This window comes from Pogona vitticeps, chromosome 6 (genome assembly GCF_051106095.1).
Source record: "Pogona vitticeps strain Pit_001003342236 chromosome 6, PviZW2.1, whole genome shotgun sequence".
Taxonomy (NCBI): Eukaryota; Metazoa; Chordata; class Lepidosauria; order Squamata; family Agamidae; genus Pogona; species Pogona vitticeps.
The window spans coordinates 78,009,485-78,023,238 of NC_135788.1; the positions used below are offsets into that span (position 1 = coordinate 78,009,485).

The 13,754-nt window shown below is 39.6% G+C and overlaps 1 protein-coding gene across 3 annotated transcripts in view; it reads left to right on the forward strand.

Annotated features, from left to right (window-relative positions):
- The window catches only part of PTPN3 (protein tyrosine phosphatase non-receptor type 3), a 124,546-nt gene extending 119,090 nt beyond the window's left edge, over positions 1-5,456 (forward strand). For all 3 annotated transcript variants that reach the window (XM_020786577.3, XM_020786578.3, XM_020786580.3), the window contains 2 exons: positions 837-972; positions 2,704-5,456. In XM_020786577.3, the coding sequence (XP_020642236.2) occupies positions 837-972; positions 2,704-2,781 (214 nt within the window). In that variant the 3' untranslated portion in view covers positions 2,782-5,456. The remainder of the gene's footprint in view (positions 1-836; positions 973-2,703) is intronic.
- Positions 5,457-13,754: the final 8,298 nt, after the last annotated feature.

Sequence of the window (13,754 nt, forward strand, 5' to 3'; positions counted from 1 at the left end):
CTCAGGGAAATGTATCTTTTTTGTAAATGTATAAGCCGGTATTTTCTTCTGTCCTGTTTGGAGGAGTATAGGCAAATTGGGTTTTGCAGTTTGTCCTGCCCTGTGAAGTTGGCAGTTAGTTGTGCTGCTTCATCCCAGAACCTCAACAAACAGAAGATTCTGGCCAGTCCAGATTTACTTTCTTATTTTATTTACTTAACTTTTCTAAAGAGATTATGTGTTATGACTTTAAATACGGTTAGGATTGACTGGGTTTGTTCTTTAATGAAACAGTAAAAACCAGGATATAAAGCTAGCAGTTAAGGAGTAGATCTGGTTATTCTTAATCACAGTTACCAATATCTTCCTTAACTCTATTTATGGCAGTAGATTTAGAGAAACTACGTCAGATAGGGAAGGGACATGTAATTTTATGGTTCCTTACCAATATTTTCACTGTGGCCAACGGATGAATCCTATTATGTGTGCATCAACCATTAGGAAAAATAGTTAGGGAATCAAAAATGCAACTGATGGGATTTTCTTTCTTTGTTAAAAGCCACTTGTCCTCAAAATAAAAATGCAAAGCATAAGAATTAATTTAACTACAACAATAATGTTAAGCATTAATTGCTGAGACATATGTGATTTCTGCTTCTTGTTTTTTTCTTCAATTGAAGTGTTTCTACAGATGTGCAGAAGGGATGTTGCTAAAGTGATTTGACTATTCCATAGTATTCAGTGTTCCTTGCATTAAAAAGAACTGAAAACTGAAAGATATAAAAGCAATCATATGATTTCGGCACAAAACAGTAGCTTTGGTTTCTTTATACAGTGATGTTGCTTACATCTTGCAGTGCCGGAATAGGTCGGACTGGAGTTTTGGTCGCTATGGAAACAGCGATGTGTTTAATTGAAAGAAACCAACCTGTTTATCCACTGGATATTGTACGAAAGATGCGAGATCATCGTGCTATGATGGTGCAAACATCAGTAAGTGAGAGGGACAGGAGTTTCTTTTCAATCTGTGTGCCACATGCTTCATCTTCAATAATGCTTTCTGCTTCATATCCGTTTGTATGTTTGTTTGTTTGTTTGTTTGTTTCAAAACAGTGCTATATTTTATAAAAACTGCCTTAATTGCAAGACTGAATTTTTAACGTTGTGATGGAACACAGAGACTGTGTTGTTTTTTAAACAGTAGCATGCACGAGGGCCAAATCCAGTTATCCCGGAGTCCCAGTCCCTTTTCCTCTCTTGATTCCACATTCACTTCCCTATACCCCATTTTCATTCTCAATCAATACAAATAGTGCCCACCTCCTGTTCCATGCACAGACATACAGATGGAAACTGCAGATCTGGATTCATAGCTTTGAAGGAATTTTCTTTGCTACTTGGGAGAAGAGAGGGCTGTGACCTGCTTTAAAGCTTCACAACATGAGAGAGAAGAATATATTAAGAAAATATTAAGGTTTCTTTCTCTGTAGCAGAGTAGGTGCTATGTAAATATGTGGGTGGTTAGTTCCACAACAGACCCACAATCAAGTAGGAGAAGCAGTTAAAATCAAATAACTAAACTTTTGTTAAGAAAGTTACATTCCAGATAGGAAGAACAATCCAAAATAATCCAAAATCCTAATCCAAAATAGAGAGATATGTGCTCGGAGAGCACATGGAAGAGGAGGAACAACATGACTTCTTAGGGAAACCGAAAAGGAGGAGATTGATAGGCAGACCCTAACAATATTAGTTGAACAATAGGTGCAGGAGGAAGTAGAGATCACTTATCCGTACAAGCCTTTCTCTGGCATGTATTCCCAAATCTCCCTTCTGGTTATTTATGCTGACTAGATGTTGAGAAGGAATGCTTGGAGGATGTCAGGCAAGGATGTCCTCCTGACCTGGGCAAGGAAGGCAGGGTACACAGTCAAAAAGACATTCATTGGGGGGCAATCACAGAGTAATTGGCAGTGTTTGGGTCCCAAGACAGGAATGCAAAAATTCCAGATCATGCTGCAAGGAGGCTGGAGACCACAGCCTCAGAGGAATTACGTCAACGCTCACAGACATGTAACACCAATTTTTGGACTCTTGTGTACAGTTTTTCTGTGTTAAGACTGAAAAAGTGGAATTTTCTTCACAAAAGCTTACAATTTATTTGGTTTTTAGTGGTCCAATAAAAGGTATCACCCACTCTTACATGTGTATAATCTTGGGGACCACATGGACTTTTCCTTGTTCTTTACGAATAAACAGGTTACCATTTTTATTTATTAGATTTATACTCTGATTTTCTGTGAAAGTCTGGCAGGGCAACTTTTCTTTGTATTTTCTTTGCTCCTCTGCAGTTTGTCTAAGCCTCTGATGCAGAGGTTTCCAACCTACAGTGACCCAGGTGTTCTTGAACTGTAACTTCCAGAAACCCTGGCCAGCACAGCTAGTGGTGAAGGCTTCTGGAGTTACAGTCCAAGAACACCTGGGTTACCCAAGGTTGGGAACCATTGCTCTAATGGATGGCTGCAGTCAGTTGGAAAATCTCTTTGCGATGTGTAGATGCTCAATCTTTGTCTTAAAGGCCTTATGCTATTTGTAATGCTGATAGAATATAATTTCTTGAATGAATGGAAGTTAAAGGCACCATAGCTGAACATTGATTGTATTAATATTTGAATGCTATTTAATTTAAGAATATCCCTCTTTTTTTGTATGTGTGTTACACAGAGTCAGTACAAATTTGTTTGTGAAGCTATTCTTCATGTTTATAAAGAAGGAATTGTTCGTCCACTGGAAGCCAGCTAGCGTAACTGAAGAAAAGAAGTTCAGCTTCCTAAAAATACAAGTATAAAGGCCAAGTGGATGCTGTTCTCAGTTATGGTGAATCTCTTGAAGGTTACTGAGAAAAGAAAGCAAGTCTATACTATGGCACTTTAAGATTCTAATAGAAAATTATTAAACCTTGTGTATACGAGAAGCAGGTATCATCACAAGGCATTCAGTGTGGAATGTAAACATGTGAAAAACAAAGAAATCTTAATAAATTGCCTTAAATCAGTTTTCATTACAAGTTACTGTAATTCTGGCTCACCACTGTAAACTGGGGGACAAAAAGGCAAGATCAATGGGACAGCAACCCTGTTACAAGAAGAGATGTGCCTTCATCTTGTGCAGAGTTGAGTACTCCACAGCAAACAGAAAACTGGACTGAATCATTCAATATAAGGTGGCATTGGCTATATTTCTTAAGATTATCAGACATTTTGCACTGCCAAGAATTGCTGCAATGATGTAACTTCTGTACATCTAGATATGTCACTATCAACTTCATAAATTCAGAACTGATTGCATGATGTATAGACTAATACAATGGTACAGCTTTACATAACAAGAAAAATACAGTGTCTTCCACTGATTATTTGTATGTGCCCTCTGTGTCTCTTTGCCTTCTATTTTGTGGTTCATTATGAATGGTGATGTTTTAAAATTTGGCTTGTATCATATACTTTCTGTTTGTTTCAGCTGGAGATGGCAACTGACTATTGCACATAGTTGCTGAAGTTTCTTTATTGTTAACATTTAAACCAGGGCTAGAGACATTTACTGCTGAAATATTTTGCTGCTAAATGTTACTGTGGCTGCTAAAATGTATAGGTGTCAAAAATATTCATATGCAGAAAACCCGGGGTCATGAAATTGTGTGTTTTACATTAACTGTGTGTTAATTCTTTCATTCGTCTTGTAGCATTGTTACTAGTTCAGTTTTCATTCTATTTCCAGCCACATTAATATGTGATGCCTGCAACACATGATTGGCTAACATAAGTCATTTAGTAATACCCCTCTATTAGTGTATGATTATGTTATATACTAGTATCATTCTACTATGAGAAACTGCTGGTTACCTGTGGGGATAACAGTAAGTTTTGACCTAAACTAATGAGACAATGCATTTAGCTTGTCACCAGAAGTGGAGGTCTGTCAAGAGATAAATGACTTCTGTTTGTCCCAGCACAACTTCTTCATATTTAAGTGTAATTCTTCATGTGCAGAGCTTTGAAGGAATTAATCTCTGGAGGAATAATGTACCATCAGTTTCTAATTCTGAAGCCAGTGTCTTGTCTAGTTTGACAAATAAAACTACAGTACAAGAAAGAAGAAAAATAATTAATTGAGGGAAGCAGCCAAGCTCACCCCATTTGTCGGGCTCACAGCCCTCTCTATATTTTTTCAAGAGTCCACAGAATGCCTGTGTGGAAATAAAAATTGGGTGCTCTGCTTCAGCCAGCCCAGTTACATGTGCCTAAATCTGGGTACACCTTACCAGATTTTGTCCTTGATAAAAATTGTGACTTAAATTACATAAGACGTTTCTGGCACAGTTCTATGAACATTTACTCATATGTCTTCAGTGGGACTCTGTCGTGTTTAATTTTGTAGCCTTAATTCCTTGCCAAACAGTGGACTGTAACTGCAGCTTCGGGGGGGGGGGGTGTTCTTCTTCGTGGCCTCTGTGAATCATACCCTGGGTGACCCGCGCCTGCACAGAGCCTCATCGGAAAATTCTAAAGCTTCTGTGGTAGCAAAAAAAATCTATCAGCATTTCCTATGGGACAATATGTCAACCTTTGTTGAATCTTTACCAGAGGACAAAAAAGTACTCACCCAAACCTTTCAACAAGAAGATCTTTCCGTTGCCAAACAACATATGCTTTCTGCTAGGCACACAGTAGACACCACAGCAAAGTCTGTGACCACTTCAGTAGCCTTACGTTGTTTCTCATGGCTAAGGATAGCTGGCCTGGCTGAGGATGCCTGTGCACGTATCAAAGACCTTCCATTCAACGGGGCAGGCCTCTTTAATGCTAATACTGATGATATTTTGGAAAACATGCAAACAATCAGCAGCTAGACATTGGGGAGTTTATTCATCTTACCAACAACGCCCCCAACAAAATCAATGGAGACAACCGTACAACGCATATCAAAAATTCCAACGTAATTCTCCAAAACAAACTTCTTATACACCCTATTTCATAAATCAAAGAAATAAATCTTTCCAACAACCCATTACTAGGTGCAACAACCGCAAGCTGAAATATCATGTTTGATGCTCCCATGACCGAGATTGCCCACCACTCCACCCATTCTGCCCTCTGGAAACACCTACCTGTCTGGGAATCCATCACTACAGATGCCTGGGTACTGCCCATCATCTGTGATGGCTACTGCATCGATTTCTTCCAACTTCCTATGGCAACACGTCATCACTCCACCATCTCCAACACTACAAGAGGAAAGAAGAAATCTACTCCTCAAAGATGCCGTACAACCTGTCTCACAACACAACAAAGGGTTTTTCTTTTCCTATTTCACCGTACCCAAAAAGGACGGAGGTCTTCACCTGATCTTAGACCTATGAGAGTTAAACAAATACATCATTACCACAAAATTCCATATGGTTACCCTCCAATCAGTTCTCCCTTTACTCTGCTAAAATGACTGGTTCACTGTCATAGATCTCAAAGACCCATATTTCCATACATCCTTCACACAGAAAATTCCTTCAGTTTCAGCTAGGGTCACAAGCCTACCAATTCAAAAGGCTTCCTTTCGGCCTTGCAACAGCTCCAAGAGTATTCTCCAAGTTCAAGGCACCAGTAGCTACTTATCTCAGGTTGCAAAAAAAATTCTCATATTTCCATAGATTGATGATAGGCTCCTCATAGCTCATTCCCATCGCAAGGCCCAACAAGACACTCCACCCTTACACTCCTTCGCAATCTCGGTCTCGCTGTCAATGAATGAAAATCAAATTTGAAACCTACAAAGATTATTCCTTATATAGGCGCATGCATAGATTCCACACAAGCTTGTGCCTTTCTTCCTCCAGACAAGAGAGACAATCGCATCGCATTACTTCAAGTTTTCCCCGCTCATGCTATGGTAACCACCTTGACTGTGCAATGTGTACTAGGCACCATGGCCTCTATGACTTCATTAGTGCAGCACATACCCTTCAAGATGAGATCTCTTCAGTTGTGGTTTCTTGCCCTCTTTGACCTGCTCACAGACCCACCTCACACTCTTTTAAGGGTCACCCAAGAACTCGCCTCCCAACTTCAGTGGTGGTGTTTTCCTCCCACCCTATTTGTTGGCAGTTATAGAAGCTTGCAAAGCTTTCAGAAATCTCACTGCAAGATGGTACAAATTGCCACAAACAACACCATGACGATTTACTATATTTCTCTTCTATTTAGCAGTCGACTTCTGGGAGTGGTATCTAGCACATTATATCTGCCTCATGGATTTAGACATTGCCAGCCACGACAACAACTTGGCTGATCTACTCAGCTGCACAAGCTCTCAAGCTCACGAATGGGAGTTAAACCAATCAGTTTTTCTTCGCCTATATGCGAACAATGAGGCAAACCAACTCTTGACCTCTTCGCCTCCCATGTGAATCAGAAGTGCAAACGATACTGCTCCCGAGTCAACATTGGCAAACACTCTCAAGGAGACGCATTTGTCGGGCGATGGCCCAAGACCCTCACTTACCTTTTTACACCGTTCCCGCTTCTCCACAAGGTTGCGGTTCGCCTACAACAAGACAAAACCGATGCCATCATTATAGCCCCTTAGTGACGGAGACAACCCTGATTTCCAGTTCTTCACAATTTCTCATCAAACATTCACCACCTCCCTCGCCTGCCCCACCTCTTCAGGCAGAACAACACCCAAGTACTCCACCCAGACTTACCTGTTCTGCACCTGGCAGCGTGGAGGATTCCGCCTCGCTAATGAACATCCTCTGTCAATCAAAGAAGCCCTCCACTAGAAAGGCTTACCTGTATAAATGGAACAGATTCATATCTTTCACTGAAGTTTCTTCATTGCCTTCTATCAACCTATCACTTGCTACTGTTCTATGTTTTTTGCTTCATCTCTAGTCTAGCGGCCTTTCCTTCTCTTCCTTGAGAGTTTACTTCTCTGTCATAGTTTCTTATCAGCCCCTTAAGTCTCCGGCAGCTGATTTCTTCAAGCATCCAACATTAAAACATTTTCTTAAAGGTCTATCTCATATCTATCCAGATACCCACCTGCCTTCCCCGCAGTGGTCACTAACACTAGTACTACAACAACTTACTACAGCTCCTTTCAAACCTTTAGCTTCAACTGATTTATGGCTGGCTACTTACCTTTAAAACAGTTTTCCTCATCACCATCACTTCAGCTCGACAAGCTAGTGGTTTACATCACGACTATCCTTATTTACATTTTTTTCCGGACAGAGTAGAACTATCCATGGATATTTCTTTCCTCCCCAAAGTTGTATCTCAGTTCCATCTCTCTCAGCCATTTATCCTTCCTTCTTCCCGTCACCATCCAAAACTCAATAAAGAATCCTCCATACTTTAGATGTTAGGTGAGCTCTTGTCTTTTACATTCAACGCACCCAACCTTTCAGATGTTCACCTCAGCTTCTCATAAGTCACCAACCACCTACTAAAGGTTGCCAGGTGACGTCTCAAACTATATCTAGATGGGCCGCTTCTACTATTGAACTCACATATCAGCTGGCATGCAAACCAGTCCCGAAGGTGATTCGCCCTCACTCCACCAGAGCAGTGGTGACCTCTACGGCATTCCTACGGGGCGTACCTCTTCCAGATGTCTGCGCCTCTGCCACCTGGGCACAGCTGTCCACTTTCATACGGCGTTATAGACTTCATCTCCAGCAGAAGTATGATGCAGCCTTTTGATGTGCTGTTCTAGCCCCTACCTTGCCGTGACACCCTGCCTCCGGGTAAGACAGCTTTTTAGTCACCCAGGGTGTGATTCACAGAGGCCACGAAGAAGAATGACAGGTTACCCACTTGTAATTGTAGTTCTTCGAGTGGACCTCTGTGATTCACACATCCCACCTGTCCTTCCCACTGTCACACCACTCTGCTTAATGTAGTGGCACAACTGAAAGGGGAGCCTTGGCGCCAAGATACTTATACGAAGGGGAAGGGGGCTTATGCTAATGTGTTTTTTGCTATCACAGAAGCTCTAGAACTTTCCAATGAGGCTCCGCGCAGGTGCGGATCACCCAGGGTGTGAATCACAGAGGCCCACTAAAAGAACTACAATTACAGGTGGGTAACCTGTCATTTCTGGGGAGACATAAAGAGCTAAATCCAGTGCCTGTCCTAACTAGAATAGACCCACTGAAATTAATGGAATCTCTTGGTAAATTCTGTGATTGAAATGGCCCTATTCTAGTTGTGTCTAAAATCAGGTATAGTGCAAAATATTTTCAATAGTAACAGGAAAATCAATGAAAAAGTAATGTTTGTATTGCCCTTTTTATGTCATGTGAATGAAATGTAGAAATAAATCTGAATGGATATAAAAATGAGTTTTACATTGGTAATTTACTTTAAGGTACAGTGGTTTCAGTTTCATTTCAAGAGAGAGAGTTGGAATAAACAACCACAGTATGGTGTTTATTACTTTGTCCTAATGAACTATTTTCTATTTGTTAAATATAAAGGAAATATTCTGTAAAGTTGTATTTAATTCTGTTATGCAATTATTGTTTTAGAGGAAAGCTGTTTAAATATTTGAGACACATTGGGTTGAAACCAGACCTGGTCAAACTTAGAGTAGATCTATTGAAACTAGGACATGAATAGTTTTACTGATTTCAGCGGTTCTACTGTAAGCATGATTAAGACTGGAAGCAATCACCAATGTTTAGATAAGTTTATCCATCTCAAAATCTTTATTTTTCAGTCATTGACTGGGATGGGGATATATTCCATAAGGCTGATTTTTTTCAATGGTCTTGTTTGTTTGTTTGTTTGTTTGTTTGTTTGTTTGTTTGTTTGTTTGTTTGTTTGTTTGTTTGTTTGTTTGTTTGTTTGTTTGTTTGTTTGGGCTGTGTGTCTAGAATCCACAGTGGTTTAAAGATGAATGTAATACTTAATAAATCTTGACATTCTCTCTGAAACTAGCCATTTCATGGGTTGTATTTTACATGGATGTCTATTTTATTTTTAAATGGGTGGTATACTAACTGAACAGCACATGTGTGGATGAAGTTGGAGGAGTGACCAGTCATCATTTTCTTCTTTATTCTAATAAAGTTTCATTGTGATGTTTACTACATTGAACCACTGATCTGGTTAAGAGGTATGACTTCTAGAATTAAATGAATAAGTTGATCTTAGGTACATCAGATCTGATCCCAGACTAGTCATCTTTTTGTTTTTGCAAAACATTGTATAATAATCAAATAGTAAATTACAAATGCTACGTTCTTCTTACATAGTAGTTTTTACCATATTGAGTAGTGATTTTTTCTGACTGTATGCAGTTACTGTAGAACCAGTTAGGAGAGAGAGCGGTAGGCAAAGAAAATTTATAGAAAATTAGAATTCCCCATGGTCCAGAGAATCTATGGTCTGGAGTAAATGCTGAACAAAGTAGTCATAACAGATTTATTGACAGTTAAAATTGTGTATGAAGTTGTATCCAAACAGTGCAATCAAAAATAGACTCTTTTGAAACTGGTTCCAACTACAGAGATGTTGTTAGCAACTTTATGATTAATACAAAACATATTCAGGCCAAATTTGGGCCTGCTTTTGCTTTACATCATATAGGTATTCATATGAAATGAGTCATATCCTATGTTCCCCCTGCTAAAATCTGTTTATCTTGAATTTCCCTTTGATTGTTCAGAATCTGTATTTAGTTGATTGCTTTCCATATCGTATTTAGTAATCTGAATTCTATGATTAAATTATGCAAATGAAATCAATTTATGTGATTTTTAAGCAAAATTTATCTGTGTTTGCTAATCAAAGATAATGGCAAAGAACTTTGCCTGACCATTGACATATCATCCTTTGACTATTGGAAATGTTGTTCAGCAGTCCAGTGGCTTTTGCCATTTATATCAGACAGGTCATAGATATGACTTAATATCCATTAAGAGTACAACCATAGGTCATGTAGCTATTCATCTCAGAACTGAGAAAGAGAACATGTCATAGAATTAATGTAAGTATGCTGTTGTTTTGATTGTCTTGTGTCTCACAATTGGCATTAGGGATAAAACAATGGATCTTATGCAGTTCTTTGAAGCAGTGTTACTTAAGCAACTATCTACTGCTTTGTTTTGTTCTATACTTTTTGAAAAGCGAAATTATTATGGTAAAATGCATCCAGACAAAACCAAAACAATCCTTTAATTTTATTTATTTATTTATTATATTTATATCCCACCCATCTAGTCATTCGACTACTCTGGCCGGTGTACGTCAAACAAAATTAACATTAAAATAACATCGATATCCAAAAATAATTAATCATTCAAGATAGAAAAAACAAAGAAGATAGATCAAATAGTGCCTGGAGGGAAGGCCTGCCTGAATAGCCAGGTTTTTAATTGGATTTTTAAAATACCCGGTACCTTGTTATTTCCTTCCGGGCCTCTCTCAGCATTAGGTTCCTCAGTCACACCTCCTGGCTAGATCGAGTGATACGGGTAGATTTTGGTGGGAGGGGGCGTTCCGTCAGCAAGGTCCTAAACCCTTTAGGGCTTTGTCATCATTAAAACATTGAAGTGGACACGGAAGCGCACGGGCACCTTTATCACTTAAAATAGTTGTTTGCTCTCTGCTGCTGAGTGCATATAAAAATAAACAGTTGCTTAGAATCCACTAAGCTTCAACGTGTATTTGAAGTATTGTTTACAAGGTATTTATTTATCAATCTTCAAACAAGCTTTTAGTTTGTTCATTAATTCCAAAGCATGGAAGTCACAAAATGCATCACTTGTTCAGTTATAAACCCCTGTCTACCCTGTGCCTTCTGTCTAACTTAAGACCTCAGTTACATATCATAAACAATGATCAAACACCAGAATCAGCCGCAGTGTGGAGTGGGGAAAGGCTATTGTTAAAAGAGCAGTGCACAGTTCATAAAATGTTCATTCAAACAAAACTGTTCTAAAAACCTACCCTGTAAAGATACCTAAGGAGATGGATAGTCCCATTTCTCAGAATGCCCTGGTAAGGACACCACTGCAAGGGAGAAAGTCCTGTTCTGCACCCATCTTTGCTGTACCACCCTAGGCACACAGATGGGCCTCTCTACATAATGAAAGCATTTGGGCAGGCTCATCGAGGGAAAGGCTGTCTTTCAGATATCCAGGTCTGAAGCTACATAAATCTTTGAAGGTCAGACCCAACATTCTGAATTGTCCTGAAAACCCTCAATAATTGCTGCCAGTAGATGGACCAGTGACCTGACCCAGTATAAGGCAGCTTTCTGCATTCAAAGCTAAATCTAAATATAATTAAATTTTATAAAAACTTTGGAGTTTTAGGAATTCTTTAATGAAATGTGAAATTGTTATGTATGATTTCAAATACAATATGTGAGCAAACTTTCTCAATCAATGCTTAGAAATAAATAAGGAAAGCATACTAACTAGAATTTTGGGTAGGGAGAAAGTGCAAATACCTTTTTTTTGGGGGGGGGACCCTTTCTATACACATCAGCTTTTTCATGTTAGTATGCACAATAAATTCCTAATAATCCATTGATACATAAGAAGTCATTTTTGGAGTTATCAGTTCAGTGTCGCAAGGAAACACTGTTAGCCCTATTCAGGCTTTGTGCTGGCATGGTAAATAAAGCATGAGAGGAGGGAGAGGGTGCTAGCTGTACATCTTCATAATCAGGTCACTCAAGCTAATGGTGAATGTCAGAATTTCTGTTCATGTTTCCAAGCGATTTTGAACTTAGGGGTTCTGAATTACCAGGCAAGTCTCCATGGGCAGAATATGCTTTCCTCTTAGATTGCTGCCCTCCTTCCCATGACGATGGTGATGCTGGACGGTGGGAAAGCTCTAGTTCATTCCACACCTTGTGCTGCTTTGCTGTATTTTGGGGAGATAAGCAAAATAAGATGTTACGTTACAAGCATCACGTTTGATAAAAATGCTCTCTTTTAAAACATAAAGTAGCTTACATTCAACAAAATAATGAATCTCATTAATTTAATCCATCTATAATGAAGAATTTATGTAAAAAAAAAAACAATCCATGGGATTTTTAAAAATCTTGGCAACAAGGGGACAATTCTACCAGAGGGCTTTTTCCAAATCCTGAAATGGCCAGAAGTCATTTCTTATTTTGGAAAAAAAAAAAAAAAAAAAGGCCTTCCCTGTGCCTAACACAAGCTAACAGGGCCAAAACCCTGACCCCCTAGAGAGCATAGGCTTGGTTTGAAGGAAAAAGCAAGGGGGGAAATGGGCAAGGGAATGGAAATGTGTACAGTTCTTTGAGGATGAAGGGTGTGTTCCCAGCCTCTGATGCACTAGAACTTGCCTGCTCTTGATTTAGTGGAATAGGCTTGTGGTGCACGCCTAATGCTGATAAAATTCATCATTCTATACAGTAGAAGGTGACACAAATGTAAGTCATACTTAACAAGGAGCATTGAATGCCCAAACACTTTTAAATTTTAAAATGAAGGCAATCAGTGCTCTTGATTACCTTCGTGAACCCATGGGGTCACGAAGAGTCAAACACGACTTAATGACTAAACAACAACAACAATCAATGCAAAACTGAATTTTGAAGGGGCAGAGGAACTAGAGACCAAATTGCTAACATGCACTGGATTATGAAGAAAGCCTGAGAGTGCCAGAAAAACATCTAGTTCTGCTTCATTGACTACACAGAAGCCTTTGACTGTGTGCACCACATCAAACTATGGCAAGTTCTTAAAGAAATGGGAGTGCCTGACCACCTTATCTATCTCCTGAGAAATCTATATGTGGAACAGAAAGCAACAGTTAGAACTGGATATGGAACAACTGATTGGTTCAAAATTGGGAAAGGAGTACGACAAGGCTGTATATTGTCTCCCTGCTCATTTAACTTATATGCAGGATAAATCATGCGAGAGGTTGGACTGGAGGAATTCAAAGCCAGAATTAAGATTGCTAGAAGAAATATCAAAAACCTCAGATATGCAGATGATCCCACTCTGATGGCAGGAAGTGAGGAGGAATTAAGGAACCTCAATGAGGGTGAAAGGGGAGAGCACAAAAATAGTCTGAAACTCAACATCAACAAAATTAAGATCATGGCCACTGGTCCCATCATCTCCTGGCAAATAGGAGGAGAAGATATGGAGGCAGTGACAGATTGTACTTTCTTGGGCTCCCTAATCACTGCAGATGGTGACAGCAGCCACGAAATTAAAAGACACCTGCTTCTTGGGAGGAAAGCAATGATAAACCTAGACAGCGTCTTAAAAAGCAGAGACACCACCTTGCCAACAAAGGTCCGCATAGTCAAAGCTATGGTTTTTCCAGTAGCAATGTATGGAAGTGAGAGCTGGACCATAAAGAAGGCTGCTGAAGAATTGATGCTTTTGAACTGTGGTGCTGGAGAAGACTCTTGAGAGTCCCCTGGACTGCAAGGAGAACAAACCTATCCATTCTGAAGGAAATCAACCCTGAGTGCTCATTGGAAGGACAGATCCTGCAGCTGAGACTTCTATACTTTGGCCATCTCATGAGAAGATAAATCTTCCTGGAAAAGACCCTGATGTTAGGAAAGAGTGAAGGCAAGAGGAGAAAGGTACAACAGAGGATGAGATGGTTGGACAGTGTCATAGAAGCTACCAACATGAATTTGACCCAACTCCGGGAGGCAGTGGAGAACAGGATGGCCTAGCTTGCTCTGGTCCATGGGGTCACGAAGAG